General features: G+C 43.2%; 1 protein-coding gene across 4 annotated transcripts in view; it reads right to left on the bottom strand.

Annotated features, from left to right (window-relative positions):
• The window catches only part of LOC144506546 (transmembrane protein 50B-like), a 70,106-nt gene that overhangs the window by 19,648 nt on the left and 30,344 nt on the right, over positions 1-20,114 (bottom strand). For all 4 annotated transcript variants that reach the window (XR_013499922.1, XR_013499923.1, XM_078232807.1 and 1 more), the window contains exons 3-4: positions 4,939-5,051; positions 2,483-2,550 (exon numbers count right to left, since the gene is read on the bottom strand). Coding sequence is in view for 2 of the 4 variants with exons in the window: in XM_078232807.1 (XP_078088933.1) it covers positions 2,483-2,550; positions 4,939-5,051 (181 nt within the window). In the remaining 2 variants the exon portion in view is untranslated. The remainder of the gene's footprint in view (positions 1-2,482; positions 2,551-4,938; positions 5,052-20,114) is intronic.

Genomic DNA, 20,114 nt, shown 5'->3' with positions numbered 1-20,114 from the left:
ATGATTGCTGCAGCTGTCAAATCTTTCGCCTTTCAGTACCAGTCCGCAACTATGAGGTACCATTCTTGATTTTGTGTGAATGAATCAGCTTTCACAGTACCCCATGGCCTGAGTGGTACTTCAATATCTATGCTGTTATTTCTGTACTTCAGCATATGTTGCATGTCAACACCATTCATTCGATGTGTTTGTGGACGCCTTTCCCAGTAACTACTCATCTGCCTCTGAGTTTGCACTTCCCCTTTCCTGCAAGGCCTCCATGTATAACTTAATGTCAAGCAAAATTCCAAGTGCCCTGGAGACTCCCACAACGCAATGGGAATGTCAGTGAGATAGGCTTAAATTGCACTTCGTGGTCAATTACCACAAAAAGGTAGCCAGACCATCGCATCAGTGAAAAGTGTGGATGCTGCAAATCTGAAATAAAACAGAAAATGCTAAAAATACTCAGCAGGGCTGGCAATGTCTGTGGAGATGAAAGACCATTGACCTGAAACATTGGGCGGAATTCTCTGGACGCTCATAACAGCAGGATTTTCTGGCGTCAAATTCTCCAACCTCACTGGCAGCGGTGGCAGGGCGTGAACGGCTGGGCTGCTCCAACTGGCCTGTATCTTTAGATCCAGAAGGAAGAAATTTTAAAAGTGCAGATTACCCACTCCCGATTGCTAGTCAATGAATCCTGCCGATAAACATATCAACTGATTTTGGGAGAGAGTAGGTAGGATCAAACACCCTCTCCACAATCTAGGCTCACAGGTGAAGGTTTACTGGGGCAAGGTATTTGAGGGCTTTTGGCACAGTAAAGCCAGCAATTATCTTGGGAACAGGAGTAGGCCATTCAGCCTCTCAAGCCTATTCTGCTGATGGTCAATACATATCTTTACTCCATCTACTCACCTTGGTTCCATATCCTTTAATTCCCTTGTGTTCAAAGGAAGGAAGGAAGAAGCCAGGGGTGGGGAGAGCAAATCTCAACATCCAGAAACACTTCCATTTCATTTTCGAAACTTTGGTCAATCCCCAAAATTCCAGTAGTGTATAGTTTGCACATTGGTTTCCAGTTTGTGTTCGCTTCATTCTGGAAGTCAGTTCTTTAAGAACGAAGATTCAAATAAGCAGCACAGTAATATAAGTTGCTGGAATTAAAGCATTTGGCAGCAGTGCACAGATTCAATCTGCACTATCCACTGAGCCACTGAAACATTGGTTTCACTGCTGCAGAGAGGCATAAAGCAGATGCAAGGGATCACAGGATGGACAAGGGTGAGGGAATGGAAGAAACTAGTTCATTCCTCTGCACTTCCTTACATTTTACTCTCGCACAAGAGTGGCAGAGGCCTAGAGGCCTCAAAGCAAGAAGGAGGTGCCTAAGCACCGAGGGCCAGAAGTGAACCCGTTCACTGACAAAAACAACTTGCTTTCAACATGACTAGCAACTTGGTACAGAAATGACTAACTATTCAAGATGTCACATGCAGGTGTGATTGAGAGATATACATAGTATTCATTAGCCTGGCACAAAATCTACAACACTTCACACTACATGGTCTAGTGCAATGGATGTTTATCATAATTTTCTCCCTGTGGTCTGCACACTGCTGAATGCTTAATTCAATGGTAATGACTGCGAATAACCTCAAACGCCAAAACTAGAAGCAGAAGTGACTGTTTCCTTTTGACAGATCACACTGGTGCACATCTATTCCAGTTTCTCATTCCAAATAACACAGCATCTGGGAAAAACTATACTCAACTGCAATGCCTTTTTTAAACATGTTTTCTCTTAAGATTTCCCTATCTGTTTCCCCAACACCAAAGCAACAACATCAATTCCAGTTAATCATCAGCATATGCCCAAACCATTACTGATGAATGACAGGTTGGCAGGAAGCTGATGGATGGAATCCTGAGAAAACATTTACCTCACTAGTTAATATCTCAAGTTGACAGAACAGCCAACACTGATGGGATAACACTACACAGTAGTGCAACATGCACAACACAGTGTTTTTATTTCTATGCCAGTTCAGGCATCTTTCAAACCTGTAACTTTACCACCCAAAAACAAGGGCAGCAGGTAACACCACCAGCTGGAAGTTCCCCTCCTTGTAACACACCACCCTGAATCCTTCTGAGTCATGGATTCAAAGTCTTGGAACACCCTATCAATATCACCACCTTCACAAAGGCAATTAGGTATGGGCAACAAATGCTGGCCTTGCCAGCAACCATTGCATTCCATAAATGAATAAAACGAAAATGTTCTCACCATCTATATGGCTACCCTTCACAGCTTATGAAGTTTCTTTTCAACAAAGCTGGCTAAATTCTTTGTCTTTAGAATCAGCATCCCCATTTACAACATACCAGAGATTTTCTCTTCAGTTTTGTCTTCAATGTCGTTAGATAACTGTATTCTTCAATGATTCTTGAAATATAGAAATCACTGAAATAAGTAAATAGCTGAAAGTATTCTTACCTGTTCTTCCCAGGCAGCCATCACTGTATCCATCCCCTCGGACCTGTCCATTCGACACAGCATTTATCCTAGATTTTAGAATTAACAAGTTACACTATATACTTCACAGGACAAGTGCAGCATGGTGATGAGCTGATGGATGTACATTATTCACTTGTGCAGGGGTTTTAGTGACCTATATTACCCATGATTCACGTGGTAATTAGTCAATAAAAAAATTATTGTTCAAAAATTTATACCAGAGGACATGCTATAATCACAAGTAGAGGTCTGGTTCATCAGCATATTCATATCTACGGTTACATATCAAAAATTCCAACTGTCTTTTTAAAAAATTCGACATTACTAGTGCCACTACCCAACCCAGGAAACTACCCTAGATTTCATAGAACATAGAAAGACTACAGCACAAACAGGCCCTTCGGCCCACAAGTTGTGCCGAACACATCCCTACCTTCTTTATTTCTTTGGATAAACGGTGATCAGGGGATTTTCACAATAACTGCATTGCAGTGTTAATGTAAGCCTAATTGTGACACTAATAAATAAACTTAAACTTAAACTGATCAAGTAGAACAGGTTATATTCTCTGGAGTTTAGACAAATGAGAGATGGTCTCATTGAAATGTATAAATTCCTTCAAGGACTTAACAGGCTAGACAATGAATAGATGTTTCCCCTGGCTGCAGAGGGGCCAGTATTTCAGATAGAGACGAGCAGCACTTTCTTCATTCAAAAGGTTGTGAATCTTAGGAATTCTAGAGGCTGTGGTACTTAATAGTTGAGCATGTTCAATGTAGATTTTGGGTGCTAAGGGAAATAGGATGTTGGGGTATTTGGGATGAAGGGGTTTTGGGGAAAAAAAAAATCAGGTTCAGTGTAAGATGCGCCTTTGATATTGTCATAACTGAACTGGTAACTTCAGTATCAGGAAAACAGTAGGGGTTAGCAGACCAAAACCAGAACAAAGTCTGCACCCTGTGCAAATGCTTTCCCTATAATTGAACAAAAAGGTGATGGCTGTAGGTTCATGATTGGTCTAGTAAAATTTCATGATTTTATATTTTAGAAAAGGGAATAAAAATAGGGCCCAAATAGACAGAAGATGTAAAAGACTTCAAGAAACACTCAGAGTATTGGCCATGGGGTACGGGCCTTAGGTAAAAGTGGCCATATACAGGATAATATAACTTGCAATTACACCTTGTAAACCACTGCTGAGATATCCTAATGCCCCATTTCCTTTGTATCAAACACAGAATTCTTACAGAATAGGAGGCCATTCAGCCCATCATGTCTGCACCAGCTCTTCATAGGTGCAAATTAACTACTGCCACTCCCCCACAACAGAATTTGACTTTTCCCCTGCTATTCGTACTCTGTTCCTTGTCCTTTTCCATAGACAACATAAACCTCATGATACAATGATTGTCGCCTTGATCCACTTGCCCCACCTCATTCCTAAGAATCTGATCTAGCTGTGCAAGCTTTCTTATTGGACCAGAAAGTCCCACTTGTGATGAATGGAGTTTAATAACAGTCATCAATGTGGATTAAATCATTGATTATGAAAAGAAAATCAAACAAGGAATACAAAGATAGGGCAGGAAAGTGGAGTTGATATAATTCAAACATGATTTTACTGAACAGCAGAGCAAGGCTCGAGGAGCCACACAGGCTGCTTCTGCTCTTATTTCTTGAATTTTTCTCAAGATGTTTCTTAATATCAGTCCAGCACCTGTTTTAGAACACTTTGCACCTGTATCCTCTTGTCCTGCAAATGTGGTTTCACTTAAAGTAATGTTTAATATTAACCTTTCCCATTCTACTTTCTATACGTACTTTGATAAGAACCACTCTCATTTTTGGCCTCCGAAAACTGAAGAGATTGGGTTTTCCTAATCTTTCCTCATAGTACATTCTCTTACATTAGGGATCTGTGACCCAAACCCACAGCATCTCTTGTCCCTCTGTTTTAGGACTTGCCAGAAACAAATCACTGTTTCAAGAGTATCCCTCCCTGTCATTTGAGCTTATCTGGCAGATTATTCCAGATGCAAATTCTTCTGTTTTTCGAGCTAGATTATTAAACAGAAAATAAGGAGGAAAGAAGAAAGCATTTGCCTTTTCACAACACCTTTCACAAATGAGGGATCAATACTGGCCAGGATTACCGCACCCCACTTTTTTGAAATAGTGTTGTGGAATCTTTTATATGCAGTTGACAGGGCAAGTGGGCTTCGGGTTAACAGTCCTGCACTGGAGTGGGACTCAAATGAGACACTCTTCTGCCTCAATGGCAATGGTATTATCCTTCAACCATAACTGATACCAGCAAGGTTCTCTGCTCTTATTTGTGTTTTTAACCCAAAAAATACGACAATATAATGCATTTAATAATAATGAGAAAGACAGCCTTGCAACAAAGGTATTACATTCAATCATCAGGAACTTACATGAAAAAAGCTATGGTTGACATGACTCCACACGTGTGAAAAGCAGGATTCATTTCTCCATTTTTTGAGTAAACCACTGCAGCATCTATAATTATCCACCAACCGGTAAAGAACTGCAAAAGGAAAATGATAGAGCATTATGAGATCTATGCATTCAATTATACTACCAATTTTTCTTAGTAAAATAGAAGCACCAATTATAATCCCATTCTAACAATTACAATTTTGTTAACTGGTATGGGCATTTTGAAAGATCAAATAACTCAGTCCTCAACTGTAAACTCATTAATTGGTGTAGAATATAGCCATAAAGAACCAGGAGAATCATCACACGGATAGGAAAGCTTTAGAGGGATATGGGCCAAATGCAGGCAAATGGGGTTAGTTTAGATGGGCTTTTTGGTCGGCATGGATCAGATTGGGCTGAAGGGCCTATAGTCCATCACGCAAACCAGCCTCCCATCCATCGACTCTGTCTACACTTCCCGCTGCCTCGGAAAAGCAGCCAGCATAATCATGGCTGATATTTTTCTCACCCTCATTCTCCTGCCTTTTCCCCATAACCCCTGACCCTCTTATTAATCAATTACTCCTGGAAAGAACATCATATTCAGTTATGGTAACACTTATCACCACTTCCCCAATGCTTCCCTGATTCAGAGTTAAATAGTCTGTTCTCTCTATGGATGAGATCATGTTTAATTAACCCTAACCCCACAGACCAATTCAACATTAGGCAATCAGAGACCAAGTAACTTGTCACACTTTCCAGTTATTTTGTACGTTACTTTCACGTTTTAATATTTGTTAGTGAATTTCATCCTGCTTCTGTCCTGAAAAGTGAGAAATTGCTTCATTGCTCTCGTTCAAAAGAATTTTAATATTTTGATTTAATTTACTGTCACATGTATTAGTATACAGTGAAAAGTATTGTTTCTTGTGCGTTATACAAAGCATACCGTACATAGAGAAAGAAAGGAGAGAGTTCAGAATGTAGTGTTACTGTCATAGCTAGGGTGTAGAGAAAGATCAACTGAATATGAGGTAGGTCCATTCAAAAGTCTGACGGCAGCAGGGAAGAAGCTGTTCTGGAGTTGGTTGGTACATGTCGCCAGACTTTTGTATCTTTTTCCCAACAGAAGGTGGTGGAAGAGAGCATGTCCGGGGTGTGTGGGGTCCTTGATTATGCTGGCTGCTTTTCCGAGGCAGTGGGAAGTGTAGACAGAGTCGATGGTTGGGAGGCTGGTTTGCATAATGGACTCGCCTTTTTTCCCTTTGTGGTTTTTTGCGGTCTTCAACAGAGCAGGAGCCATATCAAGCAGTAATACAACCAGAAAGAATGCTTTCTATGGTGTATCTGTAAAAGTTGGTGAGAGTCGTAGCGGACTTGCTAAATTTCCTTAGCCTCCTGAGAAAGTAGTGGGCTTTCTTAACTATAGTGTAGACATGGAGGGACCAGGACAGGTTGTTAGTGATCTGGACACCTAGAAACCTGAAGCTCTCAACCATTTCCACTTCGACCCCATTGATGTGGACAACGGCATGTCCTCATTATCTAAGCTCACATGGTCATAGCACTTTCTTAAAGCATATTTACATATTTAATGTATACCCAAGATGTAATCACCACCTTTTCCTGATTCACAACATTTTTCTAAAGACTTTTGCCCAGCATCATATTCAACCAAGGGCACCAAAGGAAAATACAACTCACTGCTTCAAATTCATCTTTCTCCTTTAGATCTTCCTTTCCTAAAGATTATACCCAGAGATGAACAAACCAGTACGAATACAATATATTCATAAATGTTCATCTCTTTTGATAATTTGTGACACAACATTGGGTGTCTATGTGTACTCCAAGATAGGTATGTTGCCTATCAACATCTGAGAAGACCAGATGCATTATCAGCCAAGGATATTTTGGACGACCATCTCTCAACAATGCATTTTAAACCAGGAGAGGTAATCCCAAATAATAAATGCTATTCATGAGGAACTAAGACCTGCTCACTGACAGGTTAGCAACACTCACATTATAACATAAGCATCGTCTGCCTGCGCACTCAGTATTATAATCATAAATCATCAGGCACATAACAAAAACTTATTGGGGACGATCTTACCAAAACAATTCTAAGTGCCGAATGAGCATGAAAACGGGAGAAAGTTGTGCCAAGTTTTTGGCCGAGTTCCCAGTCGCAATTGTACAACACTTAGTTAAAAAAAGCCCAGATTTGATTCTCACCAGAAGGGGCAGGGTGCAGCTTATTCTTGCTGGGAAGTTGGCTGCTGAGTTCTAGGGGCGCCATTACACAGGTGCCCCGATCTCCCTGTGCACTGGGAGATCTCCTGTCAGCGCCCCCCGCACCACCCCCCATCCGCTCACCGCCTCAGACATTGCCAATCGCCGCCCATCCCTCCCCACACTCCCAACTCCCGATCGCTGCCCTGGCCGATCCCACCCTAGTCCAGTGGGCAGGGCTAGGGCAACAGCCAAGGGGCATTGCCTGGCCCTGTCCCCGACCATTCACTTTTGGGGACCATACGTGATCCTCACCGGTGTGAACCTCAGTCTATGAGCAGTTACGGTCAAATGAGCCTGGACGATAACGTCCGGGACTCATTAATTATATGTAAATTAACTTATGAATATTGAAATTGGTTTCAATTTCACCAACAAATCAGTGCCGGTAATCGTAAGGGGTGAAAAATTGGGCCCGAAACTTGCCTGACTGTACCTGCTCACGATGTTAATCGACCGGGGAAAGGTCACCCTATTATATAGGGATTCAAATTCTGAAATACAATAATATGCTCAAGTGCTCACTCATTCTATGTCCTGGAAATTCCCGTGGAATTTCTCCTCCCACACATGCTTCTATTCTATTTCAAACTTCTGCATGTGTATATCTTTTCCAGGCTACAGTCTAATCTTTTCAACATTTCTAATCTTTCCTCTTTATTCAATCACACTGAACTCAGCTCTTTAATAGCTGGTTCCAGTTTAACAAGTAAATATGGATGGAGTTTGCAAGATCCACTCAATGGAGATTGGAAAGGTGGTGCCCCAGAATCTAAAGTGGGAGGACCAAAGTACTGGAATGTAAAATTAAGCAGATCAAAAATGGGCCACAACTCTGGAGTGAACTGATTAGTAAACAAGCTTTGAATGGGAGTTATGAAGAGAAGAGCAATAGAAGCTGAAGTCATGAGCAATAGTCAAGCAGAACGGCATGACATAGGTGGCAACTGGAGATGAAAGCCAGGTTTTTTTTGTCACGTTAATTGAGAGATAAATATTGATTGGGGCACCAGACATAAATCACAGGCTGTTCTTCGAGTGCCATGGGTTCTTTTACATCCTCCCAACGGGCAGGTTGGGCTTCAGTTTAACACCCCATCTGAAAGATGGCATCTCCACCAGGCTCAAAGTGGTTGTTGATCAGCCTGTAAATCCTTCTGACACTCCAGAATTCTCCAAAGGAGAAAAAGAATGCCAGAATGCACAAAATAGACAAACGCAACTTTAAAAATCTACATCGAGTTTGAGACATGTCGTGATTGACAGCTGACGGCAAAAACTTTGTTGCCCTCTTCAGAGTGCTTAAACCCGGGAATTTGGTAAGTGAAGTAATTCAGTGCAGAGGGGGAGGTAGTGGTGTTTTGGTCTTCAGCTGGAACAGCTATAATCTGAATGAGTGAAGGAGAAGGCTTGATGGGCCAAATGTCCTATTCCTGCTCCTTTTTCCTGCGAATGTAGCATTTTATGATCTCCAGAAGTTGAGTATTGGGAAATTTGAATCTAGCAGGTTACTAAAATAAGTTTCAGCAAGTGTGGCAATGAGGTAAGGGTGAAGGTGGGATTAACTGTAGAAGTGAAGTAAGCAGTTTCAGTGAGATGGATATCAGGTTTTAACAGCATTTAAGACGACACAAAGATTATGCATCCAGCAGTTCAACCTGAGCTCACAGGTGAGGCAACAAAGTTTTTAACGTCAGTTGAATAGAGTGTTTGTCAATCACGGACATTCCTCAAACTCAATGTAGATTTTTAAAGTTGCATTTGTCTATTTTGTGCATTCAGGCATTCTTTTTCTCCTTTGGAGAATTCTGGAGTGTCAGAAGGATTTACAGACTGATCAACAAGCCACTTTGAGCCTGGTGGAGGTGCCATCTTTTAGATGGGGTGTTAAACTGAAGTCCAACCTGCCCGTTGGATGGATGTAAAAGAACCGTTGGCACTCGAAGAACAGCCTATGATTTGTGTCTGGTGCCGTAATCAATATTTATCCCTCAATTAACAAAAAAAAACCTGGTCATTTATCACACTGTGGGAGTTTACTGGGCGCATATTGGGTGCTGTGTTTCCTATTTTACAACAGCAACTACACTTCAAAAGCCATTTTATTGACTTGAGGTTGAGTGAGTAGGTGACAGAGAGCAAGAGCTGGGTGTCACAAGATAGGGCTTTTATTGGGGGAAACGATTGAGAAGTAAAGGCGAAAAGAACTTTAGATTGGCTGAGAATTAAGGCCAGTACCTAATGCAGCAGATTCAAAGATTGAGACTAACTCTACAAGTGTCTATAAAGCAGTAGATTAGGCCACAGTAAACAAAGATGACATCTCTAGTAATGGTACTCCCTCAGTGTAGCACTGAAGTTTAACCTAGATACAAAACCCATGATTTCCTGTCTCAGAGATGAGAGCTTTATCACTGAGCCAAGGCTAACACTTTCACTCAGTGGTAGCACTCTCGCCTATTGAGTCAGAAGTTTGTGGTTTTAACTACGGTTCCATCTGTTCACTAATATCAGCATATCGTCTTTCTTCCCAAGCATAACTAACTAAGTATAGTGAAAGTTATGGTGTGGGGCCAAGAGGTTTCCAAGAATGAGAAGCCTTTCTTGACCATTTCCGCTACAGGATTGGAGATGGTGTTGGAACATACTAGTACTGGATTTATCCTGCAAGTGTAATTTCCCCGACCCTGACACATTCCACACTCAATGCAATAACTAATTAATGTTGAACTGAATGTGCCTGATTAGATGAGATACACGATGCAAAAGGAGCCCAAGTGACTCAGTTAATAGCACTCCGGCCTCTGAGCCAGAAGGTCAAGAGTTCAAGTCCCACCCCAGGATTTGTTGGCCATGGAAGAAGCCAATGAAGATGTTTTTTTTTTAAGAAGGGTAGGCACTGTTGTAATGTAGGAAACGTGGCAGCCAATATGCACGCAGCAAAACTTACAAACAGCAATGTGGTCTCTGACGGAATGTGGCCTCTGACGGAAATCTTTGTCGCTTCTTTGGACACGGGTGAGGTCCCTGAGGATTGGAGGATAGCAAATGTGGTCTCGTTGTTTAAGAAGGGTAGCAGGGATAACCCAGGAAATTATAGGCCGGTGAGCTTGACGTCCGTGGTAGGGAAGTTGTTGGAGAGGATTCTTAGAGACAGGATGTATGTGCATTTAGAACGGAACAATCTCATTAGTGACAGACAGCATGGTTTTGTAAGAGGGAGATCGTGCCTTACAAATTTGGTGGAGTTTTTTGAGGAAGTGACAAAAACGGTTGATGAAGGAAGGACCGTGGATGTCGTCTATATGGATTTCAGTAAGGCATTTGACAAAGTCCCACATGGCAGGTTGGTTAAGAAGGTTAAGGCTCATGGGATACAAGGGGAAGTGGCTAGATGGGTGGAGAACTGGCTTGGCCATAGGAGACAGAGGGTAGTGGTCGAAGGGTCTTTTTCCGGCTGGAGGTCTGTGACCAGTGGTGTTCCGCAGGGCTCTGTGCTGGGACCTCTGCTATTTGTGATATATATATATAAATGATTTGGAAGAAGGTGTAACTGGTGTAATCAGCAAGTTTGCGGATGACACGAAGATGGCTGGAATTGCGGATAGCGAAGAGCATTGTCGGGCAATACAGCAGGATATAGATAGGCTGGAAAATTGGGCGGAGAGGTGGCAGATGGAGTTTAATCCGGATAAATGCGAAGTGATGCATTTTGGAAGAAATAATGTAGGGAGGAATTATACAATAAATGGCAGAGTCATCAGGAGTATAGAAACACAGAGGGACCTAGGTGTGCAAGTCCACAAATCCTTGAAGGTGGCAACACACGTGGAGAAGGTGGTGAAGAAGGCATATGGTATGCTTGCCTTTATAGGATGGGGTATAGAGTATAAAAGCTGGAGTCTGATGATGCAGCTGTATAGAACGCTGGTTAGGCCACATTTGGAGTACTGCGTCCAGTTCTGGTCGCCGCACTACCAGAAGGACGTGGAGGCATTGGAGAGAGTGCAGAGAAGGTTTACCAGGATGTTGCCTGGTATGGAGGGTCTTAGCTATGAGGAGAGATTGGGTAGACTGGGGTTGTTCTCCTTGGAAAGACGGAGAATGAGGGGAGATCTAATAGAGGTATACAAGATTATGAAGGGTATAGATAGGGTGAACAGTGGGAAGCTTTTTCCCAGGTCGGAGGTGACGATCACGAGGGGTCACGGGCTCAAGCTGAGAGGGGCGAAGTATAACTCAGACATCAGAGGGACGTTTTTTACACAGAGGGTGGTGGGGGCCTGGAATGCGCTGCCAAGTAAGGTGGTGGAGGCAGGCACGCTGACATCGTTTAAAACTTACCTGGATAGTCACATGAGCAGCCTGGGAATGGAGGGATACAAACGATTGGTCTAGTTGGACCAAAGAGCGGCACAGGCTTGGAGGGCCGAAGGGCCTGTTTCCTGTGCTGTACTGTTCTTTGTTCTTTGGTAAATGGATAGTTTGCTCGTTATGTTGACTGAGAGATAAATATTGACCAGAATTGCTGTGCTTCAAGTGTTGTGGATTTTTTACATCCTTCTGAGCAGGCAGATTGGGTCTCAGTTTAATATCTCATCTCAAGGATGGCACCTCCAACAGGCACAATGCAGGTTGTTAATCAGTCTGTAAATCCTCCCAACACTACACAGCATTCTCCATGAGAGAAGAGAATGTTAAAAGTTACATATCAAAGTTTGGGGAATTCAGGTGATTGACAAACACACAATAGAAATAAGAACTTTTGTAACTAACTCACTGCTCTTTGCCACTCTCAAATTCTCTCCTACGACAGTTCCTAGATATGTATTTTAACCCTTTTCTCCATTTTGCTGTTTTTTATTGTAATCAATTCACTCATTTTGTTATTTATGTCATTCTCTTCCTTTTTCAATTTGTTTTCAGATTATTTTACCTCAGTCCAAGTATTGCCTCTTCCTCTGTATCTCTAAAGTCCAAGTTTTTAAAAATTCTTTCTTGGGATGTGGACGTCGCTGGCTGGGCCAGCATTTATTACCCATCCCTAATTGCCCTTGAGCTGAGTGGTTTTGTGAGGCTATTTCAGAGGGCAATTAAGAGTCAGCCATATTGCTGTGGGTCTGGAGTCACATTAAGCCAGACCAAAAAAAGACGGCACATTTCCTTTCATAGAATCCCTCCAGTACAGAAGGAGACCATTCAGCCCATCGAGGCTGCACCAGCCACAATCCCACCCCGGTCCTATTCCCGCAACCCCACGCATCTTACCCTGCTAATCCCCCTGACGCTAACGGACAATTTAGCATGGCCAATCAACCTAACCTGCACATCTTTGGACTATGGGAGGAAACTGGAGCACCCGGAGGAAGCCCACGCAGACATGGGAGAATGTGCAAACTCCAAATAGACAGTGACCCGAGACCGGAATTGAACCTGGCACCCTGGCACTGTGAGGCAGCAGTGTTAACCACTGTGCCACCATGCCGCCCTTTCCTAAAGGGTATTTGCGAACCAGATGAGTTTTTACAACAATCAATGATAGTTTCATAGTTACAATTCCAGATTTTCTTTATTAATTGGATTTAAATTCCACAAGCTACCATGGTGGGATCTGAACCAAATCCCCAGAGCATTAGCCTGGATTACCACTACCACTTAACTTTTAAAAGCTAATGTACATTCAAATTCAGCAACAACTTGCATTTAGATTGTACCTTTAACATAGTTAAGTTTTCCAAGGCACTGCACGGGAATGTGATCAAAAATAAATGATACAGAGTCACAAGAAATATTAGAACAGGTACTTTGGCTGTTGCAAAACACAGATTAATGGAATTTAATATCCTGACATTATTTTAAAGATGCTATAAGGGTCTTTCTGGAGGTGGAGTACATGACCTTCCTCACCAGCACTTATCCTTCAAAGTAACAGTGACATCAACACCTTACTAATTCAAAATTGGCCAAGTTCCCTCACCTACAGTCAGAGCTCCACATTTCCTATAATGCCACTTCCGCTTTTCTGGTTACACACAGTGATAACAATCATTGTGGCAGTTCAATGGAATTTCAAAGGAGACTTACAGCAAAATAACTTACTTAGGGAAAGCTTTCATCGCCATTGACAGTTAGATAATGGAATTACAAGAATTTGCTATAAACCAGCACAGATTCAACAATAACAATTAGGTCTTCCCTCTTTCGGAATAAATCAGTGACCAAGCATTAACTGGTGCCGATGGATTTGTCCAGGTTAAGTAAGGGCCAAGAGGAAATGGGTTACACAACATAGCACAGCTACAAGTGGCATTGCAATGTTAGACAGATTTGATTGCAGCCAGCAGCGAGTGCCATCAACAGTATTAGTAGGAGTGACCACTACCGTCCATGTGGAGACAAAATCCCATCTTCACAATAACAATTTTGGAGCTTTGATAAAGGGTCATCTGGACGCGAAACGCCAGCTCTTTTCGCTCCTTACAGATGCTGCCAGGCCTGCTGAGATTTTCCAGCATTTTTTCTTTTGGTTTCACAATAACAATACCTGCTAGCATGTTGTGTGGCATTACTACCGTGCTACATGGGATAGATTTCCAACAGATCTAGCAACTCAAAACTGGTCATCCGTGCAGCAATGTGGCCATTGGCAGCAGAATTGTATCCAACCACAATCTGTAACATCATTCCCTGATATATCCTCCACTCTACCACTACCATTAAGCCAGAGATCAACCCGGTTCAATAAAGAGTGTAGGAGGGCAAGCCAGGAACACCACCAGGCATACTAAAAATAATGTCAACCTTGAAGCTGCAACACAAGAATACTTGCATGCCAAACAATGGAAGCAGCATACTATCCCACAACCAACAGATCAGATCTTCTTCGGCAGTCCCTCGGAGTAAATAATTTGCTTCCACACTAAAAATGAGGTTCTCAGGTGATGAGCCCAATGTGCGACCTACATTCTCTGTCGCAGGTAGGACAGACAGTGGTTGGAGGAGAGGTGGATGTGACGCCTGGGTTACCACATGCTCCTTTCGCTGTCAATGATGAAACTCGAGGGGCAGAATTTTCCTGTCCTGCTCACCACGGAAATCATATCGGGCGGGACACAGACCACACAAAGATCTGTTGACCTCGGGCGAGATTTTCAGGTCTTGGGGCAAGCGTGGCTGGAAAATCCCGCGAGGTATTCAAGTCCTTCCCGGAAGCTTTTCCTCTGCTTTGGAATGTCACGGGTCGGGGATTCCCAAGTTTTGGAGGAGATGTTGCACTTTTTCAAAGAGGCTTTGAGGGGGATCCTTGAAGCATTTCCTCTGCCCTCATGGGGATCGCTTGTCATATGGAAGCTCGGAGTACAGCATTCGTTTTGGGTCAGGCAGGCATGCGGACGATGTGACCCACCCACTTGAGCTGATCGAGCATGCTCAATGCTTCAGTGCTTGGATGTTGGCCTGAGTGAGACAATGCGAATGGATTTGCAGAATCTTGCAGAGGCAGTGCCTGCTGCACATAGTCCATGCCTCTGCACCACAGAGGAGGGCTGGTATCACTACCGTTATGTAGTCCAGGGGTCTCCAAACTACGGCCCACGGGCCACATCCGGCCTGCAGCGGGCCGCATCCGGATCGGAGTTTGGAGACCGCTGATGCAGACCATGAACTTGGTGCCAGATCAGAGATCCTGGTCCTTAAATACTCTCTTAAGCAGGTGACTGAAGGCTCCGCTGGCACATCAAAGCCAGTGCTGAACCTCACTACTTATGTCTGCCCTTTTGACAGTGGGCTCCCAAACTACAGTCCACGTTGTCCAAGACCTCATCGTGGATTTTGATAACCGGGGACAGTGCTGTGTGGTGGGGGAATATTGGTAGAGGATCTTTGTCTTACGGATGCTTAGCTCCCGTATGTTTCTGTTAAGATGTTAACGACAGCTTGGAGCTCAGCTCCCGACGCAGGCATTGGCTGCTTCCTGTAGTTCAATGACAGAGGATCTCGGATCTGGACTGCAGGGGTGGAGGTTGAACAGATTTCTGTTTGTTCTGTAGTTTAGCTGAATTCCAGCAGGGAGTGAGATGGAGCACTACAGGATGGAAGATCGAGGAGAGTGTTGGCGCGATGAGACAACCTTGCTTGACCCCAGTCCCAACACGAATTGGGTCAAAGGTGGATACACTGGTCAGTATCATGGCTTGCACGTCACTGTAGAACGGGTGGAGGAGGATGGCGACAAACCTTTAGGGGCAACCAAAACGGAGGAGGACATTCTATAATCCCTCGCGTTGACAGTGTTGAAGGCCTTAGTGAAGCCAAACAATGCCATGTACTAGGATTGGTGCTGTGCCCTATATTTCTCTGTAGTTGCCACATGGTGAGGATCATGTCCATTGTGCCCCTTAGTGGGCAGAATCCATATTGCGACTCTGGGAGGAGGTGTTAAGCCAATTAAAGAGGAGCCTTGCAATGATCTTCCCCATGGCCAACAGCAGGAAAATTAACCTGTCGTCACTGCAGTTAGACTTGTCACCTTTCTTTAAGATTGTCTCGGAGATCTCCTGGCACGTTCGTCTCCTTCTAGATAAAGGAAATTAGGTCATGTATTCACAAAAAGACTACTTCTGTATCGATGGCAGTGATTCCATCTGCTCTTGATGCCTTGTTTTTTAGCTGTTGGATGACCTTTTCTATTTTGCACTGGGGTGGGGCTGGCTGCAAAGCATGCTGTGGGGTGGAGTCAAGGACACTCGCATTCAAGACAAGAGTCGCTGTTAAGGAGGTGCTCGAAGTTCTCTTTCCATTGGGCACTGACTGCCTCTCTGCTCTTGATGAGCACCTCTTTTTGGACAGCAGTGGGGTCGGGCCTTGGGTCAATGGTGGTCTTGACTGTACTAAAGAAACCCCACGTGTCATGATTGTCGGTTGTCTGCTGGATCTCCTGCACTTTCTTCACCCATCATCTGCTCTTTAGGTCATGGGTTTTTTGCGGTACTTCAGCTTTCAGTGTCTGTAGAGCTGCTTTCTTGCTCTCACATTGGGTTGCTGCTTCAGGTTCAAAAAGCCTTGCACTTGCATCTTATCAGCTCCTGGATCTCCTAGTCATTCTCATCGAACGAGTCTTGGTTGTTTCTTGATCATGTGACCAAGCGTCTCTTCACAGGTGCTGATTATGGACTTGTTCATAATGTTTATCTTGTTTATGAGCAGATATCCACTCCATCTGATGAAGGAGCAGCGCTCCGAAAGCTAATGGCATTTGCTACCAAATAAACCTGCTAGACTTTAACGTGGTGTTGTTAAAACTCTCACTGGGAGTCATCAGGGTGGCTGTATAGAGCTCTCTTATTAGGGTGATTGAGCACCATTCATGACTCTTCAGGTACTGAAGCAATCTGTGTCCAACTGCAGCATGACCTTGACGACAGAAGTGTCAGGCAATGACCATTCAACAAGAGATAATCTAACCATCTCCCCACGACATTCAATGACATTATTATGGAATCCGTCTCCAGCAACATCCTGCAGGGTTACCATTGAGCAACAACTAGACTAGCCATACAAATACTATTGTGACAAGAGTAGGTCAAGGCTGGGAATTCAATGGCAGGTAACTCTCCTCCTGACTCCCCAAAGCCAGTCCACCATCTACAAGGCACAAGTTAGGAGTGTGATGGAATACTCTCCACTTGCCTGGATGGGTGCAGTTTCAAAAACACTCAAGAAGCTCAACACCATCCAGGAGAAAGTAACCCATTTGATTGGAATCCCATAGAGCACCTTCAACATTCCTTCACTCCACCATCGATGCACAATGGCAGCAGCTTGTACTAACCACAAGGAGCACTGCTGCAACTCACCAAGACTCCTTAGACAGCACCTTCCAAACCTGAGACCGACAAGACCTCAAAGGACATGGGCAGCAGATACACGGGAACATCACCACCACCTGCAAGTTACCCTCCAAGCCATATCATCCTGACTTGGAACAAGATCACTGTTCCTTTACCGTCACTGTCTCAAAATCCTGGAATTCCCTACCTAACAACACCGTAGGTGTAGCTATGCCAAATGCAGCTATTTGAGGTAACTCATCAGGAACTTCTCGTTAGGAATGGATAATAAATGCTAGTCTAGCCAGCATTACCCAGGCCTCGTGAAAGAATAAATTTTTAAAAATCTGTGACACAACCAAACCATTTCCTAAGACGCAGAACTTTGATAATTAGAAAACAATCAGCAAATTGATTAGCACCGAATCTGGATTTTTTGACCCATGCTTAGCAACTTAAAGGACCTTCAGTTGTTTCTTTTCCTTCCCCATATGCTCAAATATTTTTTTCAATTTCTCCACCTTTTTTGAGTTACAAGAGACAAGAAAGGTGACAGGATTATGTGTCACATACAAAATTAACAAGTTCAAATGTGCCATTAAAATAGTTACAGACAGTTCCATGTGGAAGGAAGAAGAAAAAGGAATTTTAAAAAGTTAGCTGTTGCTACTTCAACATGCCTCCTGGTGGACTAAAACTTGATGTGCATTGACTTCACATCACTAATAGCTAATAATTCTCAGTCCTGAATGATGTGGGGAAATGTATAACTGAATGCCTTACTATACCAACACTTTCTTGACCTCCATGTGCAAATCTTGAGGAACCATTGACAGAGATAAATGGTCACTACTGCTGAAAGTGTGCAGAGCACTCCGCTCCCGGCTTCCACAACAGCAGAATGCAAGACTCAAGCACGAGGTCAGAAGTGTGAACCAACAACCCGCTGCACATCTGAAATGTCAGCAGCATTCAGCAAAAAGAGATGAAGCACCGGTATTTATCATAGATTGGTTAATAGCTAAATTAAATCAGAGTGAATTTAAAATTAATGCAGTAAGATCGAATCCTAGAAATGTAACTTCAGAACAAAGGAATACTTAGAATACCTGCCCAATAGAAAGGCACAATGTACAGATTACCAAAGTGAACACCTTGTGTGAGTCAATCACTATTTTGTTTTACAGATGAGTGTGTCTGTTGCTACCAGATTTTTGTCTAGTTTACCCAACTGTATGGGCAATCTGGGTTTGTTACAAATGTATTGCAGTGCCTGAAATTGGGTTCAGAATGATTTTAAAAATCCAGTATTTCCGTAAGCAATCCCACAAATTGCAACAGCCCAGCTGAAACCCTGAATCAATTTGTCTTGTTACAGGTTCATACCAAATACAGTTCGGCTTTTAAATATTTTATGAAAATAATTTTTCCAAATAAGTTCAAAGGAACAGGAATGATTAAAAACAACATGATGTACTTCAGTGTTTAACAACTTGCATTTACACTATCCAAAAGGTTCAACATAATGTTCCACAGCACTTTACAGGAATGTAATCAACTACAATTTGACAAGCTATGTAACAGGATATTAGGACAGGTGTCCAAAAGCTTGGTTGAAGAGGTAGGTTTTAAGGAGCTTCTTAAAAGGAATAAAGATTGTTCTGCTTTAAAATAGTGCCATGGGACCTTTTACATTCACCCAAATAGCCAGATGGGTGCACGGTGGGATTTTGAGATGAATATTCGTAGATTTGAATGCGGTTGGTGGGCATGGGGGCAGGTGTGGTGGTTGGAAGAAACAGTACTACAGAAGGAACTGTTAATAGTAAGCAGCTAACATGGGGGACAGGAAGGGAAGTTAAGTCCTCATCAGCTTGGTTGGAATAGGATCAGGAGAGTGGAATATTGGTCTCATAGACAAAATGTTTCCGAGAGAGCAAAGTGGAAAACGGGATATAATCCAGTGAAAGATGAAAGTTCAAGGTTAGGGCAACAGGGAACATTAGGGCAAGTCTGATCTGGTGGCAAGGAAAGGAGGAAAAGAGCACAGGCAGCCAGCTGCGTGGATGGTCACCATTTCATGACAAAAAAGAATACAGCTGATGAGTCCTTGCAGTCATTAATGGAGAGGTGAGTGGAGGAGGGCTACTTAAGAAACAACTTGTGGTGGGGCAGAGAACCTGGGGTTTATATTTGCATTCCTGGATGATTTATGAACATAGGCAGTTTTACAATGGGGAACATCACCTGATAATACATTCTGTAGTCCAGTGAAAATTTGGTAATGTACGTGCAAATCTGCACCCCTGGGATGAGCAGGATTCATTGGTGGCAAATAAGATTCGTGCCATACAAATGCCAGGCAATGGTCATTGCCAACAAGAGAGAATCTAACCACCTCCCCTTGACATTCAATGGCATCATCTTCACTCAGGGTTACCATTGATATGAACCTTAACTGGGCCAGATATTTAAATACTGTGGGGACAAGAGCAGGTCAGAAGCTTTGAATTCTTGGGTGAGTAACTTGCCTCCTGATTCTTCAAAGCCTGTCCACCATCTATAAGGCATAAGCTAGAAGCATGCTGGCCTGGATGAATGCAGCTTCAACAACACTCAATGCACTTGACACCATCCAGGACAAAAGCAGGCTGCTCGATTAGCATCCTATCCACCACCTTTAACATCCATTCCCTCCAGCACTGAAGCGTAATGGCAGCAGTGTGCACCATCTACAAAGGTGCATTTCAGCAGCTCGGAGGCTCCTTTGATCGCACCTGCCAAACCTGCAACTGCAACCATCTAGAAGGATAAGGGCAGCAAATTAAGGGGAATACCATCACTTACTTGCAAGTTCCCCTTCAAACCGCACACCACCCATCTTGGAACAATACCACTGTTTCTTTACTGTCGCTGGGTCAAAATGCTGCAACTTGCTTCCTAACAGCACTGTGGATGTACCTGCACCACATGGGCTGCAGTGGCTCAAGGCGGCTCACCAACAACTTCTCAAGGGCAATTAGGGATGAGCAATAAATGCTGGC

The sequence above is a fragment of the Mustelus asterias genome, chromosome 17 (genome assembly GCF_964213995.1).
Source record: "Mustelus asterias chromosome 17, sMusAst1.hap1.1, whole genome shotgun sequence".
Taxonomy (NCBI): domain Eukaryota; kingdom Metazoa; phylum Chordata; class Chondrichthyes; order Carcharhiniformes; family Triakidae; genus Mustelus; species Mustelus asterias.
The sequence above is the reverse complement of the archived record's forward strand: the minus strand, read 5'-3'. Positions and strand labels throughout refer to the sequence as shown.